We start from the raw sequence: 14,851 nt of genomic DNA, 5'->3' as shown, positions 1-14,851 counted from the left end.
AAATAAGGTTGACATGGTCCAGGCAAGCCATGTAAACCACTCCAACCCCTCTCTGAGGCAAATGGGCAGTTAAAAAGTGTGAAATATAAACCAAACAAACAAACAAACAAACAAAGAAGGCAGGTCCATAACAACCAGAACCAATGCAGTCTATAAGAGAGAAGGTAAAGTCTTTTCATTTAAAAGCGGGGAGAGCTGAAAAACCTTACCTGTTTATTATTTTCAGATAATTAACAGTATTGGCGTGCAAGTTTTATGAAACAAGTATGAAGACGTTTTTCATACTACAGTATTCTTCTGCTATTCTTAACCACATATCCACAATAAGTTCAGATTTGAAAAAAATTAATTATGTAAACTTAAAAATTACAATTTGGAATTATCAAGCAAGCTAATTTTTCTCCCTTTTTTCCACTCCCTTGATCTCGTGACTATAATTATTTAAATGTATCGTCACCAATCCAAGTGGTGACATATTAAAACATGAGGGCTAGAAATATGTTGCCTTCCTTCTCAACAAAGTTGGGTAATCGAAGAGTCACAGGATCAAGTGGTTCCACTATCACAAGATTCTTTCTTATCCACCATTAACCTAAGGTTAAAAGGAATAATTTTCTATCCAATCATCCTTTGGATCCACCTTGTACATCTATCTAGCATGATAATTATTTACGCCTTGCCAGGAGGAGTTTAAGGAAGAAGCAAACTGACCTTGGCAGCCAGTCCCTCAGTTCTTTCGCCCAGATCCATGTTGGTAGGATTTGCTGAGCATACCAAGGCTCAGGTTGATTACCATAAACAATCTGGTAAGTATTACCAGATGGAAACCAGGCCCTTCATTGGGTACCAAGAAGTGTGTGGCATGCCCTGATTCTTCAAGACCTCACAAGCTACAATTTGGCTATGCTGGTTCATAATCAGAGCCGTGTGTGTTCTGCAGGGGAGAAAATGAAAAGCAACGTCTACCCCCGGGGGGGGGGAATCAAAGTGTGTGCTCAGAATATATTATGCAAAGTAAGGTCAGATTATTTCCATAATTCATTTTGATTGCGGTTTGGAGTTCTCAAGGAAATTTGCCGTTTCAGTCCTTGCTGGCACATTCCACAGGGAAATGATGATAAAACAAGCGGGTGAATGAGGAGAGGCCTTGGAAAGAGATGGAGGGCAATAATGGGAAGGAACCACACTGGGCCCAAGCTTCTGACTATGCTGGAAGGGTAGTAGCATCCGTTTTCTTTCCCAAGGGTTAGCTTGTGTCAGCAGTTTTAAAAGCTGGATTGAATATGTTGCCTGTAATGGTACTGCTCCTGAAACTGTGGAACATATTTTATTATATTGTGCATTTTGTAAAAGTTTTCAGTAGGAATGTCTCTGGAGAGTCTCAGTCATCCAGGTCATAGTTGTTTCTTTTTTCTTCAAAAAGGCAATTGGACTGTTTTTTTCTTAGAAGAAGAAGAAAACATTTTGCCTCTCATCAAGGAAGCTTCATCAGTTCTGATGGCGGGGGGAATGGAAGGATAGAAGTTATTGGGCCTATTTTAAAATCTAAACCAGGAAGAAATATTTCTGAGCATGTAAAAATTTTTACTTGTCGATGAAAATCCTAAGATTACAGTGGCAGCAGCCAAATTTTTAACTATGGCTATAAAAAAGGATTTTAATAGCAAATCAATGAGCTTGGGTTTAAAGTCTGTTATGTAGTATTTATTAAATATTGTACTTGTTAATATGTTTTTAACCCAGTGTCAAGTTTAGATTACGTTTGTCATTTGGTTTTGGGCCTTCCGGTTAAATAAGATTGATTGATTTTATACACTTCTGTTAGCAAACCCTTTATTCTTATCATAGCCCTTTTCACTTGGTCCTTACCTGTTATCATAAAATGTCTGTGTTTACATTTTTTTTAGTGTTTTCAAGCCTACAAAAAATGCACACACTGTTAAAGGAGTAAAATCGTCCCTTAATATTGTTGGTGCACTGCGGAAATGGTAACATCCACACAATATGGTCTGTCTCAAAGGGTCCCAGGGCAAGGCACCTAGCTAATACATTTTGCTGACTCTGTGCTCCTACATCTCTCTCTGCACCTTTTCCTTCAGTGATGAGGCCTGCACCAGCGGGCAGCTGGTGGTTGCTAGCCGGGAGAGTCAGTATAAGATTTTTCACTTTCACCATGGTGGCCTGGATAAACTCTCCGAAGTGTTTCAGCAATGGAAGTATTGCACAGAGACGCATCTCAAAGACCAGGTAAGTTAGATTAGAGCAGGTGCTTGAAAATGCCAATTCACCTGATGACGATCAACTTCAGTAGATTCCCTCCTTCTTCCTGGCAGCCTCTGGATAATTGGTAGGCTTGTAAACTCAGAAAGCCCATCTGGTTCTTCCTTATACCAAAGAAGTAAGAACAGCAGTACTTTCTGACTTCATCTTACATATAATGGAGGCATCCAAAATGCTCATTTCTTCTAAAATTGGGCTAGAAAGAGAACACATTACATAACAGGAGTAAGCCGGCAGGATTTTAGACATGCCAAAGAAGGCTGGGGGAGGAGGGGGGCTTAGAATGCTTTATTGGACATTGAAGACTTCAGTCTAGTTTCATTTGCTCTCAGCGATTGGGCATGACAGGTTAGCTATATATAAACATGGACACAGCAGTGCAAGCAATCATTTGTCTTTTCCGTTTTGCTTGATGTGAGGAGAGATGAAAAACATGCATCTTTGGAAGAGGGAAAGAATTTGAATTCCTGTCTAGGATGTATCAGCATCTTTACTGCACACACGGTCTTTTTTTAGTAGTAATTTTATTTTAATGATTACAATTGATAACAATTAAAAACAGATACAAACTAAAAAAAAACACCAAAAAATTAAAGATTCAGAAGAGAAAAAAAGAGAATAAATAGAAAAATAGAAGAGAAAAAAAATAAGCAAATACAATAGCAAAGAAAAAAGCATATAAAGAAATTACAATTACAATTTTAATAACGTATCACCTTTTCTTAAATACAACAAATATATTCTTCCCATATCTCCTTATCTGTAACCAAATCCTTAAATCCTTGTCATTGCAATACTGATGTCAGCAAAAGTCAATTAAGGCTTATCAGAGATAACAACATAATCTATTTTTAACCTGGATCATATAAACCAACTTTATATTCCTTCCTTTTATTTCTAACCATTTTGATCTTTAGGCCCTTCAAAATGTCCTAGAACTATGATTTCATTTTTCTTTGTCCCTTCATATAAAATTCTTCACAGCTTTAACATGCCTCTTTAGTAAATCCAATCTAGGAAAATTATCCAGGCTTGTTTGAGTTTTTTTTGTTTTTCGGGTTTTTTGCATGTAGAGTGTAACATCTTTTTCCATATCATTCTTTTAGCCTGTCATTTTAAAATCCAGTTTCAAATCTATCTCAATCTTGTGAGGGAGAATTTATTCCCATTACTTCTTTTAGACACAATCTATCTATAGAGGCCGACACTGTTAATTTCTGGGCCCAGTTCAAAGCTATCCTTTAGTAGGCCCAGTGTTAAAATATTTTGCCTTATTCTGTATTTGTTCAAGTAGTCCTCAACTAACAGCCACAATTGGGATTGGAACTTCTGTTGCTAAGCGATGCAGTCATCATGTGACCATACCTGATTTTACTATCTTTTTTTTCCCATGGTTATTAAGTAAATCACAAGGTCATGAAGCGAATCTGGCTTCCTCCATTAACTTTGCTTACCGGATGCCAGCTGGGAAGGTTGCAAATAGCAATCACATAAGCCTGGGACTCTGCAACCATCATAAATACATGTAGGTTGCTAAGTGCCCAAATCATGATAATGGGAACTCCATGACGCTTCTAAGTGCAAGGACCAGTTGCAAATCACTTTTTTCAACACCACTGTAAATACAAAATGGTCACTGAATAAATGGGGAAACATTGAGGACTATCTATAAGTCAAATTTGAGTGTTCTTCTCCTTTAATTGTAATCTTTAGCTCGTTTTAGTTCTCTACAGTTCTCTACAGTGTCCAATTTTTAAAGCCTTAACAAAAGAATTAAAAACAAAAGCATTTTTCCCACAGGAAGGATGCTTCCATAATTTTATTTCAAATTTATCTGGACCTTTAGTCCATTTGTAACTTTCTAAAACTCTCTAAAATCAAAGATTTCATCACCCTTTTGTATTTATTCCCCCCTCCAATTTTTTTCAGTCCTTAAAGTTGTATTTAAAGCTTCTTTTGCTAAGGTTTGGAGGAAACTCACGCTGTGCCGTAAAACATGTCAGTCCAAAAGTTCCTAAAGCTGAAAAACAATTAACAATCAATTTCTGAAAGTGATTAGAAAAGGAAGTATGTGAACCCAGCGTCCTTTCAAAGTTGACCCCACTTTTATCAAGATGGCTATTACCTTGTTTCCCAGAGCTCTAAATCCACCTGCGATTGCTGTTTTGTAATCTCCTTGCGAGGTGTAAACAACCTAGAGCATTTGTGGGCAATCTTGAATCATCTTCTTGTCCAGAGAGGAATAACAAAGAGCTGATCTCCTCGCCAGTTTTTTTACTGCAGCGTCAGCTCCACAAACTTCAGTTTGTCATTTTGTCCCCAGGAGTCCCTCAACTCCCACTGCCAACACGGTCTTGAACATTAGGTATATGCTGATGCCAGTGGATGTACTCCATGAAAGCTTATACTACAATAAATTAGTCATTAATATGCTACAAAACTCATTGTTGAAACAAAATGGCACAGCTGCCCCTTCTGGAAATTGTTCATTCTGTGGCTCTTTACAGTCCATTCCAATCCTGTTTTGACAAGACCCGCTGCCATATCTTCCTTTAATTGGCACAAAGACTTTGCAAAGGTCTTAATTATGTGTTTAAAGGTACCGGAGATGCTTGTTAGAAACAGGGTTTCTAAATTCCCTACCTCCTCCCCCAACACACATTTCTCCTGCTGCTTTCCTCTCATTATAGTGCCACAGGGGCTTGCATTTGTGTGGAGCAACCTTTTGATTTTTAAATTAAATGTCAGCTGCAGTTTTTGCCCTGGAATGGCAAGCGTCCTCAGAGAGCCTGGCACCGCTGCTTCTCTCTTCCCTAACAGCAGGGCTTTTGTATGTGGCCAATCAGATGTAATTTATTACATGCATTCCTGGGCAGACTCAAGATATGGCTGCAAGCTGGGTGAACTGTGATCTTGGACAAGGAGGGGTGAGAAAGGAAGCCAACCACAAAGCAATTTTAAGGGGACTCAGAACCTTAATTCCTCCAGGACAGCTGCTTTCCCCCAGTTTCCAGAGGTTGGCTGGTTGATTGTTTTCCCAGGATGGTGTCAAAATGAGCTGGAGACCTAAGGCCGATGCAGCCATGACACAAGCTTTCTCTTTCCTCTTTTGTTTCCAATTAGCAGCTCACCGACGTGAAGACTTGCATGCAGTTCTCCATTCGCCGGCCCAAGCTCCCTTCCTCTGAGACCCACCCGGAGGAGAATGCATATAAGCGCTTAGATGTCTCTGGGTGGCTTCGTCATCTAAACAAGGCTGGACAAGTCGAAGAAGAGTACAAGCTGAGGAAGGTGAGAAGCAAGTCAACAGCGGCATGTTTTGCTCTGGGTTTCAACAGAGAGCCTCCCTCTGGCAGACTCCGTAGTTTAAGGCATTCTGCCCATTGTCCCTAGTTTGGGCCAAATCCTGGCAAGAGGGAAGGAACTGAACTAGTTAGGTGCAGCAGAATACACACACACACACAGACACACACACACACACACACACACACACACACAAAGCTCCTTCTTAAGTCAGATTGCTGCTAAGCCATTGTTGGTCACTGTTCTTTGAGATAGGAGGATCTGCAGCTATTGCCACGGGTGCTTGGGTGCTTGTGCCTCTCTCATCAGGCCCCAAGAAAGTGCTCGAAACTGTCTGGCTTGGAATAAATAAAAGGTTATGGAATATCTGTGCAAGGCTGGGTCCAAGTGTACCGTTTCCAAGATTGGGGATTAAGCTGTGACGTGAGAATGATGCGTTAATTGTACGGGCCCTCCAGGGGACTTATTGACATTGAAATGAGCTTGATTTGTGTCTCCCCTGGGAAATGGGAGGGCTCTGCTTTCCCTCCCAGCATATGCAGATTGTGGGCTCCTGAATCAAGGGAGCTCTTGTCAGGCAGAGTAAAAAGAGCTCCATTTCAGAAACGCTGACACTTTTCTCTGAATGTGGTTCTCATTCTTCTTCCCTCCCTAGGCTATTTTCTTTGGCGGGATCGATGTCTCAATCCGTGGCGAAGTTTGGCCCTTCTTGTTGCGCTACTACAGCTATGAATCCACATCGGAGGAGAGGGAGGCTCTCCGTATTGCAAAGAGAGAGGAATATTTTCAGATTCAACAGAAAAGGTGGCCAGGAGGAGATGGCTAATGTGTGAAGATACTGTTGCAAAACTACTTTGCCCTGCTCTTCTTCCATCCTCTTATCCTCATGCTCTTCCTCTTCATCTTTCTATACCATCTTTCATTTATACATTTATATTTACACACACACACACACACAGAGTTCTCAGCCTTCAATAGGTCAAAATTATTAGAGGTCTAGAATGGATGCTTTGTAGTAAAGCACTTCTAACTTCATAAAATTTTGTGTCCCCCCCCCCCCCACAGTGACATGACCATATTTCAAGTACTTGGCATCCGTTTCACCGTTACATCCAGTTGCAACATCCTGTGATCACATGATTTGCAATGGTATTAGCCCCAAAAAACCCTCATTCAGAACAATAGGATTGTACTTAGAACCCGATTAGTGATCACAGACTGTAATAACAACCGGAAATCTAATTGTGTCCATAAGAACTACCAATACATACATACATACATACACACACACAAACACACACACACACAATATCCCTCAAAGTGATATGTCTGTTTTCTTTGCAACAAGCCTGTGAGCTGGGTTGGGGTGAGATGAAGGACTGGCCCAGTTGGCTATTATACCTAAAGCAGGCCTAGAACTCCCAGTGTCCTGGTTTCTAAACTAGCACCTTGACCACTGCACCAAACTGATTCTCTTATAACTAAGGACCAGTCCCATCTCAAAGCATCTATGTTATTATGAACAGGAGTAGGGAGTATCCACTACCATTATGGTGGGTAGAGGGAGATTTGGTTGGGAAAGAATTCCAAGTGATGTACTTCTGAGACCTGATTCATATGTCAAATTCAGCCATAATTTCTTTAAATATGATTTGTTGAATAAATCACAGCTGGTTTCACAAACCATAAAACAGGGTTTACAGACATAACTGTTGAATCTATGGGGCTGACTGTATTTACACACATCAATAACTGCTGGTAAAGGTCATCCAGAGTTTTAGGGCTTGGTACTGCCCATAATCTCTGATGACAGCCAGTCTGTCTCTACTTTTTATCAAATTCCAAGGTATCTGAACAAATTTTTCAGAAGGGGCTGAAAAGAAGAACCTGGTCAATTGGAAGGAAGAGCAGGAAATCAGTTTCAGGCTGTTAGTTGGGTGACACATACTGTGAAAATTCTATTTGCATATGGTGGATTCACCACAGAATCTGACCAGGAATGTATTTACACAATGAAAACTAGTACTTTGACTTGCACCCCTGACGTGTTCTGTCCTGTATGGGTTATAGTAGCACACCGTTCATGGGTCTGCCTTTGAAAAGTGTTTGGAAATTTCAACAACTATAGAACCCTCCATTTAGGCTATTGATTAGGGTGAGTGGTGAGAAGCACGCGCCTCCCTTATTATATGGTCTATTTTTCATATTATTGGATTGTATCTTGGGACTTGGTTAGTTGAAGGGCTGCATTCTTCCCTTTAGAACTGCATAGGTTCAACATCTTCAGGCAAGGCTTTTCCCTTGGTCCCATCATCATCATCATCATCATCATCAGGAGCACATTTAGTTGCAGTGGAAAAGAAGGCTGTTTTGGCTGTTTTTTTTATATTTTTGTAGTCTCCTACAAAAGGAGCCAAGTGATTATTCCACTGCCAACAATCAGATGAGTTTAATTTTGAGGATGGTGTTTACAGATTTCAAGCTGATGCAAAACTGTCTATAAGTTTTTTTTTTAAAAAAAAAACCCAGTCTACTTATCATTTTATATGCTGTGTTTGGTTTACTCCTGTGTGCCCTAGTAATATACATTACAGCTGTGTAGTGCTTTGTATCGGGAAGAGACAGCTTTGGAAGGCAACCATAGCCCCCATTTGCAGCACATTCAAGAAGTTTCTAGGATTGCATAGCTGCATTGGAAACCCTTTGCAGCAGCCTAAAAGACACAGTTGCTGGACATGCACTCAACAAGCGTTCCAAAGCATCTCTTTCCAATCGAATCTGTCACGCTGCAACGCTCTAGCATAGGTGTGCAATAACTCCGGTGTTCCTCAGACTCTCCCTAGCACCAGATGAGCAGAAGGCCTTCTGGAGGAATGTGCAGTTCACCGTTGATAAAGACGTGGTGAGGACTGACCGTAGTAACCAGTTTTTCCGAGGAGAGAACAACCCCAACGTGGAGACTATGAGGTGATCATTTTGTCCAAGTAATATCAAACTGTGCATCTAATTCAGACATGTCAAACACAAGGCCCGGGGGCCGGATGCGGCCTGCGAAGTGGTTTCATGTGGCCTGCGAAGCCATCCTGGAAACAGTGAGGGAACGGCCCCCGCTGCCTTGGCCCTGGCCGGCTGGGAGCCAATGTACAATTTTGTGGTGGCCATCTATGCTGAAATGCATTCAGTCTTAGCTCCACAAGGCCGTCTAGAAACAGCGAGGAACCAGCCCCTGCCATGTTGGCCCTGCCCCCTGGGTGCATGCTGGGGAGGTGTCACCCTTTGTGAGGAATGAAGAAATGGACCATGCCTTGGCACTTGCCCCGGTCCCACTCCCTTCTGCCAGAGACCCTCAGATCTGCCCCACTCCTGCCCAGGCCCCCACAGGCACCCTTGACGCGAACGATGTAGAGCTGGCCATGCCCACCCAGTAGGCCACACCCACTCCATCCATGCCCACCCAGTAGGCTGCACCCACCCTGGCCACACATACCCGCCCCCCCGAGGGCAACCGCAATGCTGATGCGGCCCTCAATGAAATTGAGTTTGACACCTCTGATCTAATTGGTAAATTCAAATTCATTCCTGCTTGGACAAAATCCTCTATAGAGGATTTCCAGGCAAACTGAGAAAGTCACAGGCTTTTTCACTTGAAGTGGCTAATCATACTCAGTGTAAAGCTGTTTCAAATGTTTCGCATGCCATATCTTTTTAAACAGCCTTTCCCATTCTGGGGCCTTCCAGATATGTGTCCAAATTCGCAGCTGGTAGGTTCCAAACAAATGGCTGGGAATTAAGGGAGCTGTAGGCCAGTTAACAGAGGGGCATTAGGTTGGGAAAGGCTGCTTGACAGCAACCCGGAAGATGTGAGTTTTATGCCTGGTACAAATAAATAAAATACTGCAGGTGGGGGATTAAAGCAGAGAGAGAATGCTTTGTCTCAGGCCTCTAAATAGCTCAGGGCTTCCTGTTCTCCTGGAAATTATGTACTTTCTGTGTCACAGTGGTCTTTTTCTCCTTTGTTTTAAAAGAAGCTTCTGGCCAATGGTTCCTTGGTAAGGGAAGAACAGAACTCTCTGACTTCCATCATCCCTAACCTCACTTTTTTTTAAAAAAATTGTCCTTTTCTTAGGCGGATCTTGCTGAACTATGCAGTGTACAACCCGGCCATTGGCTATTCCCAGGGAATGTCTGACCTCGTGGCCCCCATCCTTGCTGAGGTTCTGGATGAATCGGATACTTTCTGGTGCTTTGTTGGTTTGATGCAGAACACGATCTTTATCAGCTCCCCTCGGGATGAGGATATGGAGAAGCAACTGGTGAGGCTTGGAGCTGAGGGCCTTTTCTGTTTCCTCTCCTTCCCCTTCCCTGTCATTTCCAAAGAATCTGGAATCTGCACCTGGGGCTGCCAGAGACACTGTGTATCCCACAAGAGAAACGGAGGGGTTGTGAGGCCTTCTGTCAGAGAAGCAGAAACGGGAAGGTTGTGCCCGCAAGAGGCCCTGGCAAGGCAGAAATAGCCACTTCCTGGCAGCTCCCGAGGCTTCTTGCCCAGATCCAGCGTTCTTGTTGTTGGCATGTTGTTTTCTGGGTTTGTGGGTCCACCAACTGGTGCAGTCAGCTCTGGGAGGCCTGTGAGCTTCTATCGACTCAGGAGGGTGTGAAGAGCGAATGTAGGCAATCCCAGAAGGTGCAAACTGTGGCTGTCCCTCTTTCTCTTCTTCCCTGGCTGTGGCTGAGCCGGGCGCCATTTTTCTCTTTGCAGATGTACCTGCGAGAACTGCTGCGGTTGATGCACATACGCTTTTACCAGCACCTGTCTTCCCTTGGGGAGGATGGCCTTCAGGTGCTTTTTTGTCACCGCTGGATCCTCCTCTGCTTTAAGCGAGAGTTTCCGGATGCTGAAGCCCTGCGCATGTGGGAAGCCTGCTGGGCTCATTACCAGGTGAGGCCTGGGAACAGCTTGCTCTGGGCCCCGCATTCCCCCCCCCCCAGGAAGAACTGTTGCCCATTGCAGTCCCTGCTTTCCAGCTCTCTGTCCCAGTCTTGATGGGGATAAGCTGAACATGCTTCCCGATCTCCTCTGAGTAATCTCCTGGCCTTCCCTTCCATGTCCCCTGCCCCCTTTGTCTCCTCTGACATTACACAAACAGATGTAAATTTCCCGCTTGATGATTCATTTGGAAGCTTCTGGGCCCTCTTGTTGCTGTGGCTACCCATCAACCTGACAGGCCTTCTCCCCGCTGTGCAGTGGCAGCCGCAGTTTGGCTGCCATGCCCTCTCCCAAGTGTCAACGTTGATGCCTGCTCTGTGCAAGCTCTCTCCAGAGAGAGAGAGAGAGAGAGAGGGACAGCGCCATGCCTACCCTACCTCCACAGCGCCTCTTGTGAGGTTAGCCCCAGGTCCCAACAGCAGGAAAACAAGCGTATGGTTTGTGTCAGACCTGGTCTTCTCCTGTAAATGGAGGCTGCCACCAAACCACGTTCACCATATGCTGCTAACTCTCATTTCTCTCTGCCAAATAGTTGCTCTCTGGTGGTGGTCCAGGGAGGGAGGGGTGTAGGGGGGAGAAAATGCCTGGAGCAAGCTTGCTTCAAATTAGCATAGAGCGGCAGCCAGGAAGGTGGCTCTTCTTGGCTCCGGCTCCGGCTTCGCTGCCTCTTAGCTGCCTGATCTAGACTTCTGTGGGAATAACGTGTTACGGAAGACAAAACCGAATCCTGCAGCCAAACCGAATTCAGAAGGGAAAGATCAGAGCTTTGATTATACATTAATAAAGCATATCATGTTAAATGCCAAAAGTGCTTAAGTATGGGACAAGCACTAAAGACTGCTGGTATTTAAACATAAGTCTGACTGTTACATGTACAAAATCTTGCATTGATTTCTTAGGAGACAGTGAGTTCTAGTCCCGCCTTAGCCATTAAAGCCGGTTGGGCCAGTCATTTTCTCTCAGCCCAACCCACTTCACAGAGCTGTTGTTTTGGGGGAAGATAGGAGGAGGAAGGAATAGTATGTTTGTTCAGCACCTTAAGGTATTTATAAAGTAATAAAGGCAGGATTTTAAAAAAAAAATCTAATAAACTTGCAATCACGTTTGCATTCTATTCAAGTACATCATTAATTTTTTTTTATTATTATTTTTTTTACTTTTCTTGGGCACCAGGCTTTATCCCTTGATTTACCAGTTTTGGCTTCTTTTTTCTTAGCTCTCATTCAAGTAAGATTTGCGATACTTTTGATAGCACTCTCTAGAAATCCCTTTGGAAGCTCATTCCAGTTGCTTGACCTTTGTGAAACGGGTGGAGTCGGGGTGGGCAACTACGGCCCCTGTATGACCTGTGGCCTTCAATTCCCAGCTGGCTTAGGAATTCTGGGAATTGAAGTCCACGGGTCATGAAGGAGCTGTAGTTGCCTATTCTTGCTCTGGAGACATCTGGTTTTGACTCCTGTAGCTGACAGCAGGGGGCAGCATTGCAAACTTCATGTTTGCTACTAATTGTGGCTGCAGAAATATTTCAGAGAAGCTGCAGTCAAAGCAGGGTGGACATGTATAACATCCTATTCGTTGTTAGCAGTGTGACAGAATGGCAGTCTTCAATTTCCCTTACTCATTGCTGACTGTCTTTCAGGTCTGATCTTTCCTAATGCAATCTCCAGCACAACTGGGTACCTGCCTTCTCAGCTGAAGATGCCTTTGAATTCAGTGGGGCTCAAGTTAGTGGGTGAGCAGCCTTGCTCTACTGGTGTCCTTCACCTGGTTGGACATCATCTCCCTTGATCCCCAGACAGCAAGAAGGCAGCAGCTTAAAGAAAGCCGGTGTGTAAGGTTATGGCTTTGTTTCATGCAGTCCCAAGATCTGAGCTAATGTTCTACTCATCCTTTGCTTGGGGCATCCTAGACTATAGAGGTTAAAAATTCTTGGACTATATAGCAGCCACTCACTATTCCTGATGGAAGCAGTACCAATCTTCCAATGGTGCCTGTGCTGGAGATTGCAGACTCCAAAACCAGTTTTCCAAAACATTTGTTTTCCTGTGGTTTTTTTCCCCCTGTATTTCCTTACAGAAAATAATCTGTCCTCACTGGGTGGGAGAAAAAAAATCTGAAATGCAAATGAGAGCTCTGGATTAATCTACTGCATTCATAGTCTGAAACTCAAACCATAACATCCACAAGTTCTGCATTAGACGAAGTGCTTCCTTTTGTTCTATATCATATATTATTTTGAATAGTGGACAAGCAGTAATGTTGCCCTTCCATCTTGTCATATAATTACGAGCACCATAAATTGCTTTTTATTTTGTTGCCATTTCTTGGGGCTTCCTCTTAGCCCGAGAAACCTCTTCAAAGCATTGTTGGTACTAACTGTCTTCTGGGTTACTTTTGCTGCAGACAGACTATTTCCATCTCTTCATCTGTGTGGCTATTGTGGTGATCTATGGGGATGATGTCATTGAACAGCAACTGGCTACGGACCAGATGCTGCTACACTTTGGGAACCTCGCCATGCACATGAATGGGGAGCTCATACTCAGGAAGGTAAATCAATGTCCAGGGTTCAAATGAAAACTTCTGGGAAGAAATTTATGGACTTTAAAGGAGCGCACAGAATGTTGTGCTCAATGTGGGAAGGTTTTTGGGGTGTCCGTGTGTGATCAGCCTTGATTATGAGTTAACAATAGGCATGGTTTAGACAGGCTTGGCTATTCCAGATAGCTGTCTTCTGTGGACCTAAACATCTCCTGCTGTCTCTCTTCCAGGCTAGGAGTTTGCTCTATCAGTTCCGCCTGCTACCCCGGATCCCCTGCAGTCTGCATGACCTGTGCAAACTCTGTGGAACAGGCATGTGGGACAGCGGCTATATCCCCGCCGTGGAATGTACTGGAAATCACCCTGACTCTGATAGCTGCCCATATGGAGGCACGGTGGATGAGCCATCTCCCAAGTCAGGAAATGATTGCAGAAGGGGACTTAAAACACGAGAGGTCTTTACTTTCCGGAAATGACTGTTCAGGATCGTATCCCAGCTACGTAAGGACCTCAAAGCGGTGGGCACAGTTGGGGCCTGGCAAGCAAAAAATGAAAGAAAAAAAAAGGGGGTTTTCTTCTGATCCAAAAATGAAGCTGGTTATGGGAGGAGAACAGACATGATACAGAGTAGAAGAATCTCCTGCTTTGTGATCAGAGCTGGATTTTGATGTGCATCAAAACAGGAAGCAGGTTGACCAGACTATGGAGTTGCTTTGTAGTTCGGAACAAATGGAGAAAGAGGCTGAGCCCGGCAAATCAGGGTCAAAAGTGACCCAGGATTCCCTGCCTCCCTTGTTATGTAGGGAATAGCGACTGCTTTAGAAAATGAATCCACAACCAGCAACCCTGATGGTAGGTAAAGGGGCAGGGTCAACCTTGCTCCTTTGCCCCGGTGCACCCACACACCTATGCATGCAGATACTGCTTTAACCAAAATGCACCACTCACTGGCTTTATGTGAAGCCACGATGATCACCTGGAGTATAGTCTGCCAAAAACAATAAAAATACAAACTTTGGAGTTCCCAAAGGAAACATTTCAGCGTGTGTGTAAACCTTGGTCACTGTATTTAAAAAGCCTTTAGTTTTTCCCCATATACACCTCAAATGTTTGCCATTAGGAAAGTGAGAATCAACAGCTTCACTGTGAATGTAAATTATGCAAAAACCACACCTCGTACAAGGTGGTCTGCTTGATTTAAACCTCTCAAATAAAACAAACTGGAAAAAGTTCTTCTCGGTATCCCAACAATACCGAAGCTTTGAGGCATTTAGCTTTATTAAGAACTTCTCTGGTGAGGACTTTGGTGGTCAGAGAAAGGCTACGAGTTTCAGAGCCATTGTGTTCTCCTTTCAAACCAGTAGCCTACATCTCGCTTCCCCGTGTCCTTCTCCAGTTTTACTCCTGTTGATTTAACTGTTTCCTAGTTAAAATAATAACAATAAAAAACCCTCTTTACTTCAAGTGGTAGGATCATCCTGAAATATTGAGGTGGTGTAATGAATGCCTACCTGAATAACATGAGGATTCTTTCAGCCACTTAGTTCAATTCAAATGTTATTTAGGTCAAAGACCAGTTATAGAAGAAAACAACTAACAAACTGTTTAAAAATAAAAGAGGAAGGAAAGCCAAGCTAAAAAAGACAATACCCACCAATATTACCAGTACACATTTTCAACCATTTTAATTTGGCTCTTCATCAAATAGCCAGGCAGTGGAGCTGTTCTTGCTACATCTGT

The 14,851-nt window shown here is 43.3% G+C and overlaps 1 protein-coding gene across 1 annotated transcript in view; it reads left to right on the top strand.

Moving 5' to 3' along the window:
- Window positions 1-13,669, top strand: part of TBC1D16 (TBC1 domain family member 16) — a 55,070-nt gene extending 41,401 nt beyond the window's left edge. Inside the window, 8 exon segments of the mRNA XM_029284423.1 lie at window positions 2,100-2,247; window positions 5,404-5,571; window positions 6,239-6,387; window positions 8,416-8,550; window positions 9,710-9,896; window positions 10,343-10,522; window positions 12,974-13,120; window positions 13,342-13,669. Of these exon segments, the coding sequence (XP_029140256.1) occupies window positions 2,100-2,247; window positions 5,404-5,571; window positions 6,239-6,387; window positions 8,416-8,550; window positions 9,710-9,896; window positions 10,343-10,522; window positions 12,974-13,120; window positions 13,342-13,587 (1,360 nt within the window). The 3' untranslated portion in view covers window positions 13,588-13,669.
- Window positions 13,670-14,851: the final 1,182 nt, after the last annotated feature.

Source organism: Protobothrops mucrosquamatus, unplaced genomic scaffold, assembly GCF_001527695.2.
Source record: "Protobothrops mucrosquamatus isolate PMUCROS unplaced genomic scaffold, P.Mucros_1.0 scaffold_127, whole genome shotgun sequence".
NCBI classification, from domain to species: domain Eukaryota; kingdom Metazoa; phylum Chordata; class Lepidosauria; order Squamata; family Viperidae; genus Protobothrops; species Protobothrops mucrosquamatus.
This window is presented reverse-complemented; position numbering and strand designations above follow the sequence as displayed.